Raw genomic sequence first — 23,145 nt, forward strand, 5'->3', positions numbered from 1 at the left:
TCTACCAAAAATTGCACGCCCGTTCCTGCATCCTGTAAAAAGAAAACATTAGAAACATGGGAGGCCACCGCCACAAGCGATGGCCTACTTACACGTTTTTTGGCCACTGACAATCCTTGGCATATTTCTTCGCGGTTGACCCGAATCTGAAGTGGTAGTAGCAAAACTGCGGCGGATGGGAGGTAGTAAGTGGGTGTAGAAGTCGTTCGTTGGGGAGCGAGAGATTGGTGGGCGGTGGGCGGCTTTGTCACCGCTTCGGCACGTCACGGGGTAGGCGTGTATGTCCTACGGCATTCATGTCAGCTTCTTTGAATAAACTTCTGGGATATAATAAAATATCTAGTTCTAAAATGACTATATTTAACAATACATCTGATCGTTTACATAGTTAAATAATTGAAAGCAGTAAGCTGAGTTGCCGTTCCAAAGTCCTCGAGAATATTCAACCACTCAAATTTCCAAGTGGTCGTATGCAGTAATAATCTCTTCACCATATATCCCTTTATTCAACACTGACCTGAAATTTATGAAACAATACACTGTAAAAGGATATAAAACAGCATCTAACCCAACGCAAAAAATTACCCTTAAGAAAGTTCGAGCTATATAAAGAAAACAACTTGACAAATAACAAGCCGAGCACGATAATCTACTCGAATTTATATTAAAGGTGAAACAGTGAAAATTGCGTTTAAAGTTGATAAAATACACCAAATACAGTATAATTTAAAATGTTCAAGGTCAAATTATATTAAATATTAATAGCAGACACGCTGGCTGCCACAATTCATGAATGGAATTGTTAACTGTTATAAATTAAAGTATACTGAGCGTGCATAATCACCAAGTTACTCACATCTTATATCAGCCCGGCAGGAATAAAGCTACACTTTAATGGACGAGGTGGTGTGGTAGTCTCAGGGGTTCAAACTTCCGATATACGGAATAATACCCGGTTGCCGTCTCCATGAGCCCCATCGATGTCGCACTTATATATTACTTTGAGTTCATGAGGTTAAAAAAATCCAAATCCAGAGCGAAGATAATTCCCGGATAAAACCATAGGATCGTTGATCGGCCGGATATATGTATAATGATGGATCGACAAACCTCTCTCCACTCTGCCTCACGTTGAACTGATCTACCAGAACAAAAGAACTGGAACAGACTTCTGTTTTCTTAAATGTAAACACTCAATTGGTGATCTCGGTAGTTTACTAGCGAACTAGATTGTAAGTAACTGTGACAACAAGCTCAGTTTAGATTCCTCTAAAATAACAGATCACGAATTGTGTATTTGGCAAATTAAATAAATATAAAGCAATTTTCATTTTCACACCTAAGTAATGGAAGTATTTAATTAATATGCAAATAAAAAATGAAATTCCTTTTCATTTTCCACACTCCAGGGGAAGGGTTCAATAAAGCAACGTTATTGAACTATTACAAAAATTAAGCACAAAAATGTAAATAAATTTTTACTGCAATACCCAGCCAAATATATACAAAATATACATTTCCACAGAACTAAATTATTCATTAATAAGCATATTTTTAGTTCTGCTTTCACTTTCCATGGCGGCTTTCCGTCGCACCTTATTTACAATCTGAAAAGAGTCATCAATAATAACAGATTTCCCAGACTGATCAGAGTTTACATGCATTTCATTTACACTTAAAATTGGAATCAAAGAGCTTACATGACGCTTTACTAATTCGCGAGTTCTACCTTTCAATAAAATTGCATTAGTTGTCTCCCCAATAGTGTTCATTACAGTCTCCTTCACCACCGCCATTGGATAATTAAAGGGTTTACAATTTTCTTCTTTTATCAATACAATATCACCTGGTTTTAGTTGTTTATGCGTAACGGGTTTGTACCTACTCTTAACGTTGACTGCTTGCTTCATTAAATGAGCCAAAAATTCATTATTATAGGTTTCAGTCAGAGCCTTCCGTACATTTTTCAATTTATTATAGCTCTCTTTAATGTGCAAAAGTGGCTCCTTATTTGCAATCCATTCAGAATCCATTTCTGGGTCTGGCTGCAAAGAGGGAATAAGATTAAGAGAGATCCTATCATAACCATAGATAAGTCTTTCAGGAGTTATCGGGTCTGGAATAAAGTCATCACTTTCATCTCTCAATCCTTCAAAAAATGCCACAGGTCTACGATTGACTTGATAAATTGTTTGAGCAACAATGAACTCAAAATCTCTGTATTCCAACACGTAATTTTTAATAGAGCCATGGATTAGTTGCTTCACCATTTTAACACAAACTTCAACTAAACCTCCCAATGGATGACAACCCTTGAAATATTGTTCAAAAGTGGGAGACTTCACATTATTTTCTTCAAAATATGCTTGAGTATCAGAATCCCTCAAGAAATCAGTCATTATATTTGCTCCAGCTACCAATGATGAACCTAAATCTGATAAGCACAATTCAGGAATGCCATATTCATAAGTATGGATCTGGAAGGCTCTCAAGAATTCTACAGTACTAAGATCAAAACATATCTTCAAATTTATTGCTCTTGACCATAAACAAGTGATGCACAAAATCCAGACCTTAATTTTCTTCTGTTGATATTTTACCTGAAAGTATCCCAAGTGATCAATAAAAATATATTTAAATGGAATGTTAGGGGGTTCCAGTCTAAATTCTCTGTATGGTGATTGATTAAGTTTAATAGTTCTCTGTTTCACCTTGCGACAAGTAATACACTCCTTCAATACACGTTTTACAACAGAGAAGTAGTGCGGTACCCAATACTGCTTTCTTAATTCGGTTAAAATTACATAGCAACCTGAATGGGATAATGCACAATGTAAACTTAAAATTATCAATCTCACAAGCTCACTGTGCTTTGACAACAATATGGGATAACGGATACTTTCATCACATTTCCAACGAGAAAATTTACTCCTAACTCTCAATAAACCAGTCCTATCAGGATAAACATTAAGTTGATTAACTAGATTGGGGATATTCCCAACATTCTTGAACTTACTTGAAAAATACTTTTTCACATCTGCAAAGTGAATGTCTTGGTCAACTTTCAGGATTTGAGTAATAGCCTCTGTATACAAATTTGTTGAGGTTACTTTCATATGAGCGTATTTAACTGTATCCCTTTTATACAGTCTACCTTTTAGAATGTGAACAAACTTTAAAACTAATCTATGCACGGAAACCAGTTTGTAGAAATCAGAATATTTCTGTGGAGATATTAAATGCTCATTAACTTTAGCTATAGACGTGCCATGCATGACCTGATAGTTGCGTGCTTCCAGGGCTGAAAGGTCAGGTTTTGCCAAAGGATTTGGAACCTGAATATTCAAAATATCATCTCTGCTGATCTGCATATCCATATTAGAACACACTTTTAAAAATTTAGGTCCTGAAAAATAATTAGACTTTATAAGAGTTCTATATGAAACAGGTCTGGTAATTTGATCAGCTGGGTTTTCAATACCTGAAACAAATCCATAAATAATAGGATGAATTTCACAAAGTCTACTTATGTGTTCCAACCGATTAAGAATGAATATACTTTTTTTACTTTGCTTCTCAAGCTTATGAACATGAGAATTAATCCAAGCAAGAGAAACTAGACTGTCAGAATATAGCTTCAATTCTACTATATCTAATGGCGAAACACAAGCAGGGCCTACCAGATCTTTATAAAGGTCAATTAATACTTCCGAGCCCAATACAATAGACTGAAATTCTAATGAAGGAATTCCCTTAGCTGAAAGCGCTTTGTTGACAATTCTGTTTTTTGCAAGTACAAAACTAACTTCCAAAGAATCAATCTCTTGAATATAAACAGTAGTACCATATATATCTTTACTGCTATCAGTAAAGGCTACCAATCTATACTGACTATTCCTTCTTCCCACAAACCTTTGAATCTTTATTTCAGGAGATGCATTGACTTGTCTACAAATGTTTTTCCATTCCCTCAAAAGGCTATCATCAAGTTTCATATCCCAATCAAATGAGCCATCACACTGCAATTTGTGCAAAAACAATCTTGCTCTATTTAGAATTGGTCCTGTAAATCCAAACACATCATAGTGTGCAGCAATGGATTTTAATACTTTCCTCTTATTATCTGCTCCAATATCCAACTGCAAATGTCGGGTTCTTAAAGTATCATCTAAACGATTCCATACCATTCCCAAAAGCTTAACTTCTGTTGAGGTTTTCTTAGATTCATTTTCATCAATTTTATCCTGTAGTTCCTCATCGTTAGTGACAAACTGCTGCAGAAAAAATTTATAAGGTTCAAATATGTTTTTAAGATTATCAAATGCCCACTGAAGTTCTTCTGCAGTATTGGAGGTGATGCTACCATTATCCATATAGATTAGGGAGTAGATGTGTCTCTTAAGTTCCTTAATTTCTTTAGAATCCATATCAGTATCAATCATAAGGATTTTGTACAGACCAAGCAAAAGCAAACAAGGTGAGCAAACTAAGCCAAAGGGCAATCTCAAATTTCTATATCCAACAAGAGTATAATCTTTCCGAGCCATATTTTTGAACCACAAAAATAGCAGCTTGTTTGAATCCAAAGGGGTCAAGCAAATATTTAGAAAAGCTTTCTTTACATCAAAACATAGCAATTTAGTATCAAAGCGTAAGTTCAAAAGAGCAGTGGTTATCTTTTGATTGATGCAAGGTCCACTCAACATGGCTTGATTGTGACTTAGTGTAACTTTCTGAGAGGGATCTCTTTCACTAAGGTTAGACAAAAAGACCACCCGACATTTTGTAGTCTCTCTCTCAAGCTTGAAAACTCCCAGGTGACCCATGAAACTGTGACAAGGATTCTCCAACAAAAACTGTTCCAAATTCTCTATTCTTTCTATGATGCCTAACTCCTGTTGTTCTTTGAAATATTGATCCATCATATTTAAGTAATCAGGATTCTTTATGGTGAATTTCTTTAAATTAGACTTCAAAATTTGAGTTGCCAAATGACGATTTTTGCCCAATAAATGTTTTACTTTATTATTCCAAATTAAGGGCATAACTAGTCTGCCGTCAGCATTCCGAGTTGTGTTACTGAGAACATAGTCAACAATTTTATCATTGTTCTCGACATAATCTTCTGGAATATTAACATCATCAAAATTCAATGTTTTCAAACATAAGTTGTCGAGAACTTCTTTGCTGGCTCTCTCAAATTCAGTGTCTATAATTTCTCCATTATGATCAAGTACCGCAAAATTAGCTCCAACTTCCGTATAACTGTTTGTCAGGGAAGCATTGCAGACATTACCCATGTCCTCAACTTCTTCACATACTATAGATAAAATATTAGAGCATGAAATATGGGCAACAGTGTCCTGACAATTCTTCAAATGTATCAAATTATGACTCATTTGATCCAGATTTCCTATGAGCATAATACCCAACGGAGTTACCGAGTACACAGAAGGTATATTACCCTCTAAGTCACCAAAAAGAACAGTATTTTCCTTAAGGCAATATGCAGAATTCGACCCTAAGATGAAATCTACGTCCATAATTTCATCCTTTCCATTTAACAGATATTTATCAGCAACAGTATAGCCCTTTTCAATAAAACCCTGAACAACAGATGTCAAACCAGGTAGTTTTAAACATGTTTTAATGGATGGTACACTCATAGCCTCCAATTCACATAATCTGTCCCCAATCATCATAGACACTTTATAAGAACACGTATTGTACAATCGGGAAGAATTAAATCCATTTACTCTTAACGTAATATTTGATTTAACAATTGGTAAATTTTCCCTAACAGCACACTCTTCAGTTATGAAATTTGATTGACATCCCCCATCTCGCAAACAACGGATGCGATTTCCATTAAGAAGGTCACAAGAAAAGGTGGGTAGAATTGCAAGACTACAATCATTTACCATCATAACATCCCTTGAGGCTTCAGCAAAAGTTATACTCGAACTCTTATCTTTTACTTCTACCTTATCTGACTTTGGAGGCTTATCTTTACCCTTCTTTGCCAAACCATTACTATCATTTGTGTGTTCTTTCCTTATATTACTCAAACACAAAAACGTGAAATGAAAAGAACCACAAAAACAACGTCTGGCAAAATAGAAATTGCACTTATCTGAAGAGTGATCCAACCGGGCACATTTTATACAAGCTTTAAGTTTCTTCAGCCTATCGAGCTTTGATTTAGGGTCCGGATATTTACTACATTTATGAACTGGATGGTCCCCATTATCACAAAGAGAACAATGTTTGAATACATTAGCATTATCTTTCCGTAACTTTACGTTAGATGCTAAACTTGTGGTGGGGGTTGATTGACAATCTACTTTGGCTGCTAAACCAACAGCTGAATTAGAGGGACATGGTCTGTGTTTGGATCTATAATCAACTCGTTTCTGTACTTCCATATATCTCTCACTCGCCTCAAAGAACTTGCTCTTTATCTGATCCAAAGAAGGGTTAGTTTCATTTGTAATTTGCACAAGCTGATCTTGAAATTTTTTGTTTAGTCCCTTCCATGAAAAATACTGTACTACGTCATCAACAGAGATACTCAAACTTTTAATAGAGTCTTGTATAGAATTAATATTACCAATATACTCAAATGGATCAGATGAAAAATCCAACTTCAACTCTGTCAAACGCTGCAATACATTAAACTTACGAACTGAAGGAGACGCAAGTGCTTGTAAGAGTAAATCCTTTGCAATAGTATAAGACTGTTGTACACTATCCAATGAATTAATCAAATGTGACGCTCTACCGGAAATTTGCTGTTTTAATAGCAAAAACTTGTCAAAGTCTGAATAATTATACCGCTGTACAACATCTTCAAACTGACTTAAAAACTTTGTCAAATCTTCACCATCTTGGCTACAGAACGTAGGCAAAGGAGCCTCAGGACTTTTAAGCCTACCACTATTACAACATGGCGATTGTGATACAGAAACTTTGGTTAAATTATACAAACACCGATTTATTTTGTCATCATAAGAACTACTCTCAGTAATTTCCCTTTCGTTCTCAGCAACAGCTTTGGCTTCGTCCGAAGCATTATCTTCCCATTTCAAATCTCTAATGATAACATCCAATCTGGAAAGTTCATCTTTAACTCGGTTTAATTTGATTTCAAGAATCTTTCTTTCATCTTCCGATTTACCAGACAAACTTGAAATGTCATTAAAAATAATATTCACTTGTCCTCTAAAATTCCCTCGTGAACTAATGTGATATTTAAGTTTATGAGACATTTTGGCACAAAACACAGATACTGCTCACAAAGAAATAAATGTTACAAATATATACTTAAAAAAAATCACGAATGCTAAACAAATCACAGCACGGCCGGTAATAACTAACAATATCGCCCGTAAATAATCGAATGTATTAAGAAATTGCCAAACAAGCAAAACTAAACAAACCACAGCACGGCCGGTAATAACTAACAATATCGCACGTATATAATCGAATGCATTACGAAATTGTCAAACAAGCAATAAAACTAAACACGAAACAACGCGCAGTAAAATGAAAAATTATTACCACCTTTAATGAAATACCAATAATTCACCAAACAATTCGTAATGAGAAAAATAATCCAATTAGCAAGTTACGACACCGAATGAGGCCACGGAAACGGCAACAGCAGCTTTCCAGCGCGCCCACCCGGGGGCGCCATTTGAATAAACTTCTGGGATATAATAAAATATCTAGTTCTAAAATTATTATATTTAACAATACATCTGATCGTTTACATAGTTAAATAATTGAAAGCAGTAAGCTGAGTTGCCGTTCCGAAGTCCTCGAGAATATTCAACCACTCAAATTTCCAAGTGGTCGTATGCAGTAATAATCTCTTCACCATATATCCCTTTATTCAACACTGACCTGAAATTTATGAAACAATACACTGTAAAAGGATATAAAACAGCATCTAACCCAACGCAAAAAATTACCCTTAAGAAAGTTCGAGCTATATAAAGAAAACAACTTGACAAATAACAAGCCGAGCACGATAATCTACTCGAATTTATATTAAAGGTGAAACAGTGAAAATTGCGTTTAAAGTTGATAAAATACACCAAATACAGTATAATTTAAAATGTTCAAGGTCAAATTATATTAAATATTAATAGCAGACACGCTGGCTGCCACAATTCATGAATGGAATTGTTAACTGTTATAAATTAAAGTATACTGAGCGTGCATAATCACCAAGTTACTCACATCTTATATCAGCCCGGCAGGAATAAAGCTACACTTTAATGGACGAGGTGGTGTGGTAGTCTCAGGGGTTCAAACTTCCGATATACGGAATAATACCCGGTTGCCGTCTCCATGAGCCCCATCGATGTCGCACTTATATATTACTTTGAGTTCATGAGGTTAAAAAAATCCAAATCCAGAGCGAAGATAATTCCCGGATAAAACCATAGGATCGTTGATCGGCCGGATATATGTATAATGATGGATCGACAAACCTCTCTCCACTCTGCCTCACGTTGAACTGATCTACCAGAACAAAAGAACTGGAACAGACTTCTGTTTTCTTAAATGTAAACACTCAATTGGTGATCTCGGTAGTTTACTAGCGAACTAGATTGTAAGTAACTGTGACAACAAGCTCAGTTTAGATTCCTCTAAAATAACAGATCACGAATTGTGTATTTGGCAAATTAAATAAATATAAAGCAATTTTCATTTTCACACCTAAGTAATGGAAGTATTTAATTAATATGCAAATAAAAAATGAAATTCCTTTTCATTTTCCACAGCTTCGGTTGACATTGAATAGGCATCCTCGTCGTCAGGGGTGGAGGCGTTGATGGAGGTCTTGAAGTGGCTGTCCATAAGGGCGTTGGCTTTGGTCATCAAGTCCTTTATGGGTAAACTATCGACATCGGGTATGGCAGCGCGTACAGGTTTGGGTAAACGGCGTATCCAAAGGCCACGAAGTAGGTTCACCTCACGAGGAGAGCCGTCTGCGGCAGGTTGAAGGCGAGCGATACTGGTCATCTCCCTGAGGGCAAGCGAAGCCCTTTGGTCCCCCAACGGTTGTTGCGAGAGCTGAAAAAGCATTGCTATACGGGTGGCTGGCGACGGCGAGTACTGCTGCAGAAGGTATGTTTTGAGGGCGTCATACGCTATTGGGGTGTCTCCTTGTTCACAAAGCCAGTCGGATATTTCTGGGAAGGTGTCCTCGGGTATCGCCGCGAGAACATAATCCGCTTTGGTGGTTGAGCGAGTCACGCCCCTGATGCGAAACTGGACTTCTGCGTGCTGAAACTAAGCAAACGCCTCTCCGCTGGCAAACGATGAAAGTTTGAATGGAGCGGCCGCAGCACCAACTGCCGTAGAGTCCGTCATAGTACCAACGATGAAGGGGCGAGGGGGTGGGGGTGGAAGGCGGTGGGAGCGAGTCGACTTCCGGGGTCACCAATGTGATGGCCGGGCACCAATGTGACGGCCGAGAGAGGGTTGTGAACTCAGTTGATTGCATCCTGCCTTTGAGTTCACAACCCTCTCTCGGCCGTCACATTGGTGATGTATTGTGTGACACACGGTTGGTACACTATCTATCTAAACTAGCAACACTGCACCTAGTAATGGATCCACGATGTCTTGAAAAGCTTCCAATAAATATCTGCACCAAAGACTTTGTAAAGCCTCGAAGAAATATCGTCCGAAGATTTTGACGTTGTAAGAAAGAGAACAGTCACTGTCTAGTTGTAACCAAAATATTCATCCACCATTGACAGGCGAAATGAGCGGTCACTTGAAGAGAGAGAAGAAGAAGAAGAGATCTTTACATTCCGTCTCCAAGTCCCCGAGTGCATTCCAGAGTGGAAGATTTAGGATGATCAGTTTCTCGGAGAAAGGCGTTTCTTGTCAGTGGCCATTTGTCTTAAAAATTAGTCGAATCGTCCAGATAAATTTCCACGGTTAGCTGCTCCGGTTCGTCTTCTTCTGCCTTATTCAAGGCGGTGGAATATCTCTGAAGACGGAGTGGATCTCACAAGGACTCCTTAGGCTATTATTATTATTATTATTATTATTATTATTATTATTATTATTATTTGGATGAAGAGGACAAGTAAAGTTTTAAAGGCCGCTCATGAATGGTAGAAGCAAGGGACAGTGACACTGCCCTATCAAGCAGGACAATGCCCGAGAGGCTGACCATATATACATATTAGCGCCTAAACTCCTTCTCCACCCAAGCTAGGCCAAAGGAAGACTAGACAATGGCTGCTGATGACTCAGCAGGTAGACCTATAGACTTCCCTAAACCCCCCATCCGTAGCTCACAAGGATGTTGAGGTTGCAGCGACCAAAGGGACTAAAGAGTTTGCACGAGACTCGAACCCCAGTCTGGTGATCACAAGACAGAGACGTTACTAATAAGGCCACCACAACCATTATCGTAATCTATAAAATCTTTCCTGAGGGATTTATTCTTACTTGAAAAGTAAAAACGAAAGAAAGAAAAGTTATAATTCTTGAATAACAATCTTCACTCGACCATAAAATAAAAATATCAAAGCCTTTAAGTTCAAAGCAAAATAAGATACACCCAGAAGAATTAGACACTAGTCTTGAAATAAAAAAAATGCTAAAAAATATATATTTCTATTGACAATACGTTTTGTATAATTGAATAAAGTGTGTACATGCAGGGCGAGGGAGACTGAAGGATATGACTCTCTCGCTGTTTTTAGTTTTATTTTGCCAATTATTTTGGTTTCTCGATCGAGGGGAACACCCTACACCAGATTAGTGTGTTAGGGCCCGTGTTTACGTTTTCTGAAAAATACTTCTATTCATAATAACTGGAGAAATATAAAAAGATATAATACGTAATTAGAAAAGCTGGAAAACCCAGGCGTACATGGCTGAGGACTATGAAGCGTGAAGTAGGAGATGATGAATGGAGAATCATTGATTTGAAAGTTCAAGATAGAGACGACTGGTGAAATTTAACCGAGGCCTTTTGCGTCAACAGGCGTAGGAGGAGTCATGCTAATACTCAACTTAAACCATATGTGGCGTATGACGAATAAAAACTCTATCCTAAATGTATCTTGCACGATGTATACCATAATATTCTTTTCATGAAATGAAACCTAAAACTATAGCTAATCCTTATCATAAAATGTGTCAGTCAGTTCTTTCACATAACTTGTATCAATATGACATCTAGTAAACATCTCTTCTCCTTGAACATTTTTCACTGGAAACCATTACTATTCCAGAAAGAAGTTCTATTTCCAGCACATTTTAACATCATTGAACTCCATACCTGCCAGCAAATCCATCTCTTTGTATCCTGGTGTGCTGTAGGCCTTACAAATCGGGCTTTGCAGTGTCCCTTCAACCCCTAGATGCACACAATTTTCTGCTATGCCTCTGTACCTGCTGGTTTTCCTACATTTTGCTGTCCATCCTCTTGACTTTTCCATTCATACTGCAACTTCGGAGTTTTCCCACATTTACAAATTTAGCTCTGATTGCCCCCCCCCCCCCCCGTTTGACCTAATTAAACAAATCTATTTCTGATTTTTATATCAACTTTCATTACATTAACATCACCAAGCACAACCACTGTTTCTCGTTGCATTAATATCACCAAGTACGATCATTGTTTCTCTGATTGCATTAAAATCACCAAGCACAACTATTGTTTCTCTCATTGCATTAACATCACCAAGCACAACCATTGTTTCTAGTTGCATTAATATCACCAAGTACGATCATTGTTTCTCTAATTGCATTAAAATCCCCAAGTACAACCATTGATTCTCTCATTGCATCAACATCACCAAGCACAACCATAGTTTCTCGTTGCGTTAATATCACCAAGTGCGATCATTGTTTCTCTAATTGCATTAAAATCACCAAGTGCAACTATTGTTTCTCTCATTGCATTAACATCACCAAGCACAACCATTGTTTCTCATTGCATCAATATCACCAAGTACGATCATTTTTTCTCTCATTGTATTAAAATCACCAAGCGCAACCATTGTTTCTATCATTGCATTAACATCACCAAGGACAACCATTGTTTCTCGTTGCATTAATATCACCAAGTATGATCATTGTTTCTCTCACTGCATTGAAATCACCGAGCACAACCATTGTTTCTCTCATTGCATTAAAATCACCAAGCACAACTATTGTTTCTCTCTTTGCATTAACATCACTAAGCACAACAATTGTTTCTCATTGCATTAATTTCACCAATTAAAGCCATTGTTCCTCTCCTTTTATTAACATCAGCAAGAATAAGCATTTATTCTGTTAGCATTAAAACCAGCTTGCACAACTATTGTTTCTCGTTGCATTAATATCACCAAGCAAAACCATTATTCCTCATTACATTGACATCACCAAGTACAACCATTGTTCCTCGTTGCATTAACATCACTAAGTACAACCATTGTTTCTCTCATTGCATTAACATCACCAAACACAACCATTGTTTCATGTTCTGGTCGGTCTAGTAGCTCTTTTCTTCATCCCCAAAACCCTCCACAAAGACTTGAATTTAATCAGGTCAAAATTCTCTGTGGAGCATTTTATGCCACTATAGACTCTCAAACTTCTCATGTAACAGCTTCTCGGAGATTGACTGGTCCTTATTGCTTCTTTCAAGCTGTTTGAATGCACACTCTCCCTCTATCTTCCCTTATGTTTTACTCTTTCCTTAAGAAACATGGTAAGCTTCTGTTTCTTGTACGTTCTATAACCATACTTTTAGTCCTTTTTTTATAAGTTAATGCTCAAACGACCTCACCCATGATCAAGGGCGTATAGATGATCATAGCTATATGGATTTTCTCTTAAGTAATCATGTCTTTCTTTTCAGTAATTTCATTTTATTGATAGATTAATCCCGTTCAGCTGCCTCTTTTAATGTCTACCATTTTTTTCGTTATCGTCATTGATGACGTCACCTTATCGTAGGTGGCTGTCGTCGACGCTTTTTCTTTCTCTTCCTCTTGTATTATCCTTGCGAAAATCGAAGATTTTGCCAAGGGTATGTATTCACCCCTGCCGTTGTTTATTTATTTGTTTGTGAACAGCTTTACACAAAAACTACCTTACCGATTGATCAAACTTGGTGGGTCGTCAAGGTACAAGTACGCAATGGAGTTGAGAGCAAAATAAGGCTGCTTGGCTGTGACGGAGGCATGCTCTCTACTGAGTGTTCCTCTAATTCTCTCTGAGGTCGTAGCTATATTTCATTTGAGATTACATCTGAATCAAAGGCAGATGTGGGTGTACACTTTTCCCTTACTTTTAATTTCTTCTTATGATAATGCAATTGGATATTCAAATTGCGTCAGGATTTAATTTGAAATTATCATTTTAAAAATGCTGAATCCACTTTTAATGAATCAAATGTTCTATGCCAATGCCGTGAATTAATTTAATGGAGTGAGAGAGAGAGAGAGAGAGAGAGAGAGAGAGAGAGAGAGAGAGAGAGAGAGAGAGAGAGAGTCTGTCCTTCATATGGAAGTATTGCCAAGAGAAATTCTTTCTCTGGAAGCCAACGGAACTTTAACATTTCTTTATCTATGTAACTACAATTGTTTGAAGGTGTTTATACGTAAATGTGATATATTTATATATATATATATATATATATATATATATATATATATATATATATATATATATATATATATACATATATACATATACAGACAGACAGATATATATATATATATATATATATATATATATATATATATATATATATATATATATATATATATATATATATATATATAATATATATATATATATATATATATATATATATATATACACATACAGATACAGCCATTTCTTGTCTGGGGCTTAGCTATTTTCATCCCCTTGCTTGCCACTGCGGATTGGTGATGGTGGGAGACTTAATTCTGATCGCTAGCAGCAAACCAACATATTATGGGTGGCCTTGATTAGTATAGCTTTGCTTGATCATGGTGATACACAAACCGTTTCACCACGTTAAGGTATCCCCACTCAGAAAGGATATATATATGTATATATATATATATATATATATATATATATATATATATATATATATATATATTTCTATATATATATATATATATATATATATATATATATATATATATATATATATATATATATATATATATATATATATATATATATATATAGATATATATATATATATATATATATATATATATATATATATATATATATGTATGTATGTATGTATGTATGTATATATCATATCCTCCCACGCCTATTGTTGCTAAAGGCCCCGGTTAAATTTTGCCAGTCGTCTCTACCTTGAGCTTTTAAATCAACACTTCTCCATTCATCATCATCTACTTTGCGCTTCATAGTCCTCAGCCAAGTAGGTCTATGTCTTCCAACTCTTGTAGTTCCTTGTGGAGCTCATTTAATTAAATGATTGGTGAACTAATCTCTCTTGGGGAGTGCGAAGAGCATGGCCAGAACATCACCATCTACCCCTCACCATGATCTCATCCACATATGGCCATCGAGTAATCTTTCATATAGTTTAATTTCTAATCCTGTCCTGCCATTTAACTACCAATATTCTTCTGAGGACTTTATTCTCGGATCTACATGATCTGTTGGATATTATTTCATTGTAATACCATGACTCATGTCCATACAGTAACACCGGTCTCACTAAACTGAAATATAGCCTGATTTTTATATGTAATTTCAGGCGATTTGATTTCCAAAATTGACTTAACCTAGCCATTGTCTGATTTGCCCTTTTCACTCCCATTTATCTTGAGGCCAACCTTTTGTGATATTCTTGCATTCTGTTAAGACAGCATTGTAACTCTTGTTGTGTTCTGCTCATTAACGGAAGTGGCAAGGGACAGTGACGTCTCTTAAGACTGACCATATATCCATATGATCAGCGTCCAAATCTCCTCTCCATCTAGCTAGGACCCGGTAGGGTCAGGCAATGGCTGTTGATGACTGTGCAGGTAGATCTATAGGATACCCAACCAACGCCCCTTTCCTTAGCTCAAAGGATAGTGAGGATGCATACTACAATCAAATGTCGAGTTTGCTTGGGTCTTGAATCCCAGTCCAGCAGATCGCCAGACAGGAACGTTTCCAATAGGACAGACGAGAGGTTGTTTACCTACTTGGTTGAGATGATCTATTATATTCTTAATTTGGGAAACGCTCCAACTTCTTTCCATTACTTATCTGCCAACATAATGCAAGGCTCCATGCTGGTTTCAAGCTAGATTATAAGACTGGCTTCAGACTGCCTTAAGTAGAATTCAAGACTGGCTTAATTAGGCCTCTGTACTGATTTCAGGCCGGCTAAATGCATGTTTAAAATGGGCATAAGAATGGATTCAGGCCTGCATAAGACTTAATTATAAGCTGGCTCAAGTACGTCATAAAACTGTTTTAAGACTTGCTTTATGCTGGCTGAAAGCATTATACAGTCTGACTTCCAGTTGTATTAGCACCGACATACAGAGTAACTCTCCTATACTGGCTAGTGCAGAAAGTTCTTGACCCCAATGGTGAAAGGATCTCATTATCCACACAATTACAGACCAATCCAAATGCTGCTTAATTTCACTGACCGAGAGACCAGTAATATTCTGAGGGATGTGGTGGCCTATTGGAAACGTCCCTGCCTGTCAATGGCTGAACTGGGGTTCGAGTCCCGCTCAAACTCAATGGTATTTTTAAGTGCCAGTAACCTCACCATCCTTGTAAGCTAAGGATGGGTGTTTTGGGGAAACCAGTCAAAGAAATGACCAGTTAAATATACGATTTCATATCTCTCTCTCTCTCTCTCTCTCTCTCTCTCTCTCTCTCTCTCTCTCTCTCTCTCATTCTGAGTAAAACACCGACTAGGGTATCAGAAACTGACAGCTCAGCTGGTTCTTATCAGCTGGTCCTTATCAGCAGGCCTTCTTCAGCTGGCGTTTATCTGTTTTGACACTTTCCGTCGGTATTCTCTTATCTTTCTTCCTGGGACTTTTTACTGTTACTCTTTTTTTTTCTTTCCCTGTAGTTTTCATAGAAAAAATGTAACATACTCTGTTAAAAACCGTAATTTTAATCGCAATTTCTCCGTAAAAATATTCTGGTCTCAGTCGTATTTCAGTAAAATAAAGGCGAATGTAATTTTACCATACTTTTTTATTATCTTTTACGGGTTGGTGACCGTAATATCACCCCTTAACGTCAATATATCCGTTTTTAAAACGGTATATGCCTGACGGCATATATTCCAAGATTTTTACTTTTTTTTTTCTTTTGCGTCAAGGTTTTAGCGGTGTACACATGAAGTAAAATGAATTAACGAACGAAAAATACTTACTTTTATCAATTGCAAAGTACAGATACTTACCACAGTATAAGGAAATGCATAACTAATAATTAAATGCGTAAATAGAATTAGGCAAAATATAGACTAGGACATGATTACATAAGGACAAAATGAACAACAATGTTAATCCCAATTAAGGGAAGAGATAAATCAGCTTTAATGGAGAGAGGATTTGTTCTGGATTAACCAATGGCAATATGAGTTAGTCTCCATTAGGGCTTCCAATTTAAAAATCTCCTGCAGAAAACTTTTCATTTTTTTGTCGACTAGATTTTTATTAAGGATGATTTCTTGAATAGATATCTTATGTATGTAAAGCAAGAAACAGTTAGGAAACGGTTTAGTCTACATTACGTAATTAGCATAATGTATAGCTGAGAGAGAGAGAGAGAGAGAGAGAGAGAGAGAGAGAGAGAGAGAGAGACTGACTGTTTCCATGTAGAGTGTATGAGGAGAGGGACTGTGAATATTACATGTGAGAGAGAGAGAGAGAGAGAGAGAGAGAGAGAGAGAGAGAGAGAGAGAGAGAGAGAGAAGCTGTTTCAATGTAGTGTATGAGGAGAGGGACTGTGAATATTACATGTGTGAGAGAGAGAGAGAGAGAGACAGAGAGAGAGAGAGAGAGAGAGAGAGAGAGAGAGAGACTGTTTCAATGTAGTGTATGAGGAGAGGGACTGTGAATATTACATGTGAGAGAGAGAGAGAGAGAGAGAGAGAGAGAGAGAGAGAGAGAGAGAGAGAGAGAGCGTTTTAATACCTGGGTGAGGTCACAGCGATGCTTCCGCTCTGTACAGCAGGTCTCGAAACAAGCTAATCTGACGCAATTTGGAAACGGGACCAGGGCTCCTCCCGAAGCCAAATTGATGTTTCCAATGGCTTTTATGACGCAATCAGACCTGATCAAAGCAGAAGAGGTTAGGCGTCTCCCCTTCAAGAGACAATTATTGTGAAAGGAAGCCAATATTCTCCTGGGGGAAGGAAATGTTTGCTCCACAGGAGAAGGAATATTTATTCGGCTTCTTCTTCTCCCGACGGCATCTAGAAGGAATTGGGCATTGTTTGGTAAAGGGGAGGGGGAACGGTGTTGGAGGATGGGGAGGGGGGGAAGGGGGGGGGAGATTGGACTGTTGGGACTTGTCTCTAATCTACATAATTAGACTCCTGCCATTTACCAATATGGAATTTGTGAATCACTTCTGATAAAAACATCATACCCTTCTCAATTCCATTCGCAAAATCTAAAAGTTTTTCTTATTTATTCTCCCTTTGTTTTCTATTCATAAGTCCCTTGGTACTGCATTATCATAGATAGATAAACAATAGACGAATGGATTTCATTACCAAAGTAATTATAAAGAAATTTGATATTCATTGGAGGGAAAATTGAGAAATGGCAACTCTAGATTTCCTTGGTTTTAAAGGTAAACAGACAATGAAAAAACATGCATAACCAGTCATCCTGCTTCCACAAGGAAGACGAAACACTAACATTTCACAATGGAATGAAAATGAAACTGAAAATGCAGTTTGTAACTGAGAGAAAAAACGTCAAGTTAAAATATCTGGAAAACGTCGACAACGACCATTGCTTAACAAGTAAAAATGGCGCGTGGAGATTAGAAAGAATTTTACATAACATTTTTTCGTCCAGAAACTCAATGAACGAATTTCGTTTTTGTTCCACGAACATTTTGTTTTTCTATGCTTATTTTGACTTAGGTTTTTGGTTATTGTTTAATCTTATATACTTATTTATATTATTTTTACTTTAATTTTTCTCCTTACTGAATCTCTTTTCACTTATGATCTTTTGTTTCTCGAAACTTCCTTAATAGCTAATCATATTATTATTATTATTATTATTATTATTATTATTATTATTATTATTATTATTATTATTAGTTAAGCTACAACCCTAGTTGGAAAAGCAGGAAGCTATAAGCCCAAGGGCTCCAACACAATAAGAAAGTTGACTTGTTTTCAGTAATAGTACCAATAGAGATATATCTATAATAATTCACCTCAGAGAAAAGAAAACAGAAATAGAAGAAAAAACACAATAAACTCCGGAAAACGAAACAAATGCAAAAGGAGGAGAGACAGAGTGAGGCTAATGAGAGACGAGCAGTCCAAGAGGTGATTGAAGAGATGAAGCAAGTCACTCATTAGTCTGTTGAAGGAACGGAGATAGAAGCACCAGATTTTATTAAAGGGGGAAGAGAGATTCAGCAACTGTATAGTTAATTCAATGATAAAGTGGAAACAATACCTCTAGAATTAATTAAAGGTTGGAAACAGTAACTGTAGAATTTATTAAAAGGGTGGAAACAATATTTCTTGAATTCATTAAAGGTTAGAGACAGTAGCTCTAAATTTTATTAAAAGAATGGAGATAATAGATATGAATTCATTAAAGGTTGGAGAAGGCAGCTCTAGAATGCCTTAAAAAGACAGAATTAAATAGCTTAAGAATTTATTAAAGGGTAGAAACAGTATCTCTTGAATTCATTAAAAAGTATGGAAACAAAAGTTCTAGAATTTATTAAAGGTTGGAAACAGTAGCACTAGAATTTATTAAAAGGGGGGAGACAGTAATTCTAGAATTCATTGAAGGGGTGGAAACAGTAGCTAGTACAGAGGTCTTTATCAGGCCAGTATATCACGAATACTAAAAATATCAAGACTGGAGAGAATTATGATAAGTATGATAACAGAAGGGAAAAATCAGGGAAAGGTTAATTCCATTCTTACTACAGATAACAAAGCAATGATCCTGCAGAAGCTTTTAAAAGCTGCTGTGGATTTGATTTCTGTTTAGTTCTACTCTGGAAGTTACGTAGAGAGTGTGATTCTACTCTCAGTTTTTCTTATTGCTCTTTTAAGGTATTTCAATCTCTACTTTCCTGGTGAGTTTCAGCATTGTTCCAAGGAAAAACAGAGGCTGATCAGAATGAGTAGGAGGCAATTGATTGTCCATTCTATTGTGTTAGTTCTCAGAAGTTAATTATTTAGATTCTTTAGAACAATTCATTACTAGCCATGTATCATAGATGATAAAGCTATGTTTTTGAATTTCTCTTTATCTTTTGGGGGACTGTATCAAATTTCAGCAATCTATGATTCCTTCAGTTTTGCCGTGGATATTTGTGTGTATGTGTATGTTTGTTAGTTTGTTTATTTGTTTGTGTTGCCTCGAAAAATAAACTAAAGTCTGGTACTCGTCGTTCCCCAGATGCTGTGAGGATTTAGCCATATATCATTCACGGGAAACATGTGTAGTGTATTGAGGTAAGTAATCTATCAATCAATAGCATATTTTTCAAAAAGCAATGAGGGACGTTGAAGTTATCTGTTTCACTGTTTAGTCTAACAATTATTTTACTGATATTGAAGGCTAATTTTCTTTATGGCATCGCTGATGAGGACATGATTATAAAAGTGCACATTAGGGTTGACAAAATATATTGTTTGAATATATTTGTGAAGTTACACTATAATGAGTTGGGTGTGGCTAGATGGGAGCACATGTGACCAGTTCCTCGTCTTGTTAGGACCTTCTGAGGTTGAATTAAGAGAAAAAATACTACATTCTTTATCACTGCATTTGCAACGTATGTGTTTATAGAATCAATTATTTTATTTTGCTTCTGAGATATTGTCTTCTTCCCATATCCGTCCCATTGGAAAAGTCCCTGCCGGGCGTTTTACCTGACTGGGGTTGGAGTCAACCTCAAGCTCGATAGTTTCTTGTAGTGTCTGCAACCGCACCATCCATGTGAGCTAAGGATGTTTTTTCTTTTTTTTTGGAGGGGTGTAGACTATAGGTCTACCTACTGAGTCATCAGCAGTCATTGCCTGGACCTCCCTGGTCCTAGTTTGGGTGGAGAGGGGCTTGGGCGCAGACCATATGTATATACAATCAGTTTCTAGGTCATTGTCCTACTAGCCAGGGCAATGTCACTGTCCCTTGCCTCTGCTATTCAAGAATGGCCATTAAACTTTGAAGCCTTTAAACCCACCCCTTAACCCGACTTGTCCATGCCATTTATCTTCAAGATTCATATGCTTTATGCATTAACTTTATCATAATCGCAGGATTACTTTGATAGTGATATTTAATCATTTGAGTCTAATCTTATCAGGTTCCTGGTTTGGACGAAATTAATTGGCTAACCCACAAGTCTTTATTAGATGATATGCGAATTAAAAAATAAAATACTCAATAGATAGAAACTGGAGACAGCAATTGAGTTTTAGAATAACTATACTCCAATTTCAGGACAGAATTTTGCAAAGAAAGCCTTTATATTTTCCCGAGTGTCTTTGACTTTGAGAAGTTGTCAAACATATTTGTTCGAAAATGTCAACTACAAATAGTTCTTAGTTATAGTTTTATATTAGTGCAAATTTCAGTGAGTACGTAACTAGAAAGTACGAAAATAAAAAGAATAAAGATATACAGACAATGTGACTAGCAACGAATTTACAAAGCATAAGGGATAATGAGAGAAAAGGCATCAAAATATTCATTAGTTATCTTTAGAACAGATAAAATGTTTGATCTTTTATTTTGATTATCATGAAATATAGACAGAAATTATAGCCATGGTATCAAATAGGTTCAATGAGATTATTATTATTATTATTATTATTATTATTATTATTATTATTAGGTATGCTACAACCCTAGTTGGAAAAGCTGGATGTTATAAGACTAAGCGTTCCAACAGGGAAAAATAGCTCAGTGAGAAAAGGAAGTATATAAACTTCAAGAACAAAAGATGTAGACAATACGAAAGAAACAATTTCTGTAACATTATATGAGAAATAGTTATTTCAAAAATTAGAAACTAAAAAAAAATCCTTATAAGTCTCTATTTATAGTTTATATGTGAAAGGTACATTTTAATGTTGTTACTGTTCTTAAAATATTTCATTTTAATTGTTCATTACTTCTCTTGTAGTTTGTCTATTTCCTTATTTCCTTTCCTCGCTTGGTTATTCCCTGGATAGGTACGGTGGGTCGTTTGCGACCCCGAGCGTCAAAAAAAAACAGGTTTTTCTCACGTGACTCACCCCCGTGACTGAATTTGTGGGTGATCGACCTGCAGGAGGTGTCTCCCCTACACGCTCTAGTAGTGTCCAGATGTGCATTGCTGTAGCTGTACTCCTTCCCCGATTTCTGAGACGCGTCGGGGTCGTTCGCGTCCGAGTTTACCCTTCTAGGGTAGTTTGCATAATTATCAAAGTTATTACGTATTATGAAATTGTCGTAGAATGGTGCAACTTGTATAGGTTATCAGTTGTGGAAAGTCTTGGTGGATTGTTTGGCTACCATGTGCATGTTTTTTTTTTTAGTTAAAATGTCGTTCATCACCACGAGGACCATTTTACCGCGAGTGCCCCTTTTTAATTTTTTTTCATTTTTTTGCCAAGTCATTTTTCCGTAAGATATTGCCAAATAGTGTCGTAAAACTTTTGCTTGTTTAGTGTTGGAAAGTGTGTCTAGATGATCTGGCTACCCATGCATGACTTTGTTTTTGTCAGATACGACGTAGTTATTGGTATATTGGGTATTTAACTGCGGTTACCAATTTCTGTTTTTTTTTCAATATTTGTAAAAATTACTACGTAGTAAGGAATTGCCGTATATTATTCATTTTTTTTTCATGTTTATGTGTTAGAAAGTGTGCCTTGATGGTTGGGCTAACACGTGCATGTCTTTTTTTTTTATCTGAGATGTCGTATATTAGAATGTCGGGCATTTTACCGCGAGTGTCCCTTTTTCCTTTTTTTTTCATTTTTTTGCCAAGTCATTTTTCCGTAAGATATTGCGAAATAGTGTCGTAAAACTTTTGCTTTTTTAGTGTTGGAAAGTGTGTCTAGATGATCTGGCTACCCATGCGTGATTTTGTTTTTGTCAGATACGACGTAGTTATTAGTATATTGGGTATTTAACTGCGGTTGCCAATTTCTGTTTTTTTTCAATATTTGTAAAAATTTACTACGTAGTAAGGAATTGCCGTATATTATTGATTTTTTTTTCATGTTTATGTGTTAGAAAGTGTGCCTTGATGGTTGGGCTAACACGTGCATGTCTTTTTTTTTATCTGAGATGCCGTATATTAGAATGTTGGGCATTTTTCCGCGAGTGCCCCTTATTATTTGTTTTGCATTTTTTTGCTTAGTCATGTTACCGTAAGGAATTGGCAAGTAGTGTCGCAAAACTTATAATTTTATAGTGTTGGAAAGTGTTTCTAGATGATCTGGCTACCCATGCCTATCTTCTTTTTTTAGCCAGATATGGCGTATATATAGGTATGTGTTCGATTTTCCTGTGATTGCCATTTTTTCGTTTTTTCCCATTTCTTTCAAAATTACTACGTACTAAGGAACTATCACAGAGTAATTATTCATTTAGATGTTTATTTGTCGGAAAATGTGCCTTGATGGTTTGACTAGCACGTGGCTGAATTTTTTTTTTTTTCTGAAATGCCGTATATTAGAATGTTAGCCATTTTTCCTCGAGTGCCCCTTTTTATTTGTTTTGCATTTTTTTGCTTAGTCATGTTACCGTAAGGAATTGGCAAGTAGTGTCGCAAAACTTATATTTTTATAGTGTTGGAAAGTGTTTCTAGATGATCTGGCTACCCATGCCTATCTTTTTTTTAGCCAGATATGGCGTATATATAGGTATGTGTTCGATTTTCCGGTGATTGCCATTTTTTCGTTTTTTC

At 36.4% G+C, this 23,145-nt stretch overlaps 1 protein-coding gene and 2 long non-coding RNA genes across 3 annotated transcripts; all 3 read right to left on the minus strand.

The window, feature by feature from the left end:
• Positions 1–482: 482 nt before the first annotated feature.
• On the minus strand, positions 483–2,047 carry LOC137656659 (uncharacterized). The gene is made up of 2 exons (XR_011047002.1): positions 857–2,047; positions 483–517 (listed from the first exon to the last, which is right to left on the minus strand). It is a non-coding gene; the product is annotated as an uncharacterized lncRNA (long non-coding RNA).
• Positions 2,048–2,107: 60 nt separating this feature from the next.
• LOC137656303 (uncharacterized) lies at positions 2,108–7,268 on the minus strand. Its single transcript, XM_068390474.1, has 2 exons — positions 2,268–7,268; positions 2,108–2,116 (listed from the first exon to the last, which is right to left on the minus strand). The coding sequence occupies exons 1-2, from the start codon at positions 7,266–7,268 to the stop codon at positions 2,108–2,110; spliced, it is 5,010 nt and encodes a 1,669-aa protein (XP_068246575.1).
• Positions 7,269–7,870: 602 nt separating this feature from the next.
• LOC137656660 (uncharacterized) lies at positions 7,871–8,782 on the minus strand. The gene is made up of 2 exons (XR_011047003.1): positions 8,245–8,782; positions 7,871–7,905 (listed from the first exon to the last, which is right to left on the minus strand). It is a non-coding gene; the product is annotated as an uncharacterized lncRNA (long non-coding RNA).
• Between the last annotated feature and the right edge of the window lie 14,363 nt (positions 8,783–23,145).

The sequence above is a fragment of the Palaemon carinicauda genome, chromosome 17, assembly GCF_036898095.1.
Source record: "Palaemon carinicauda isolate YSFRI2023 chromosome 17, ASM3689809v2, whole genome shotgun sequence".
NCBI lineage: Eukaryota > Metazoa > Arthropoda > Malacostraca > Decapoda > Palaemonidae > Palaemon > Palaemon carinicauda.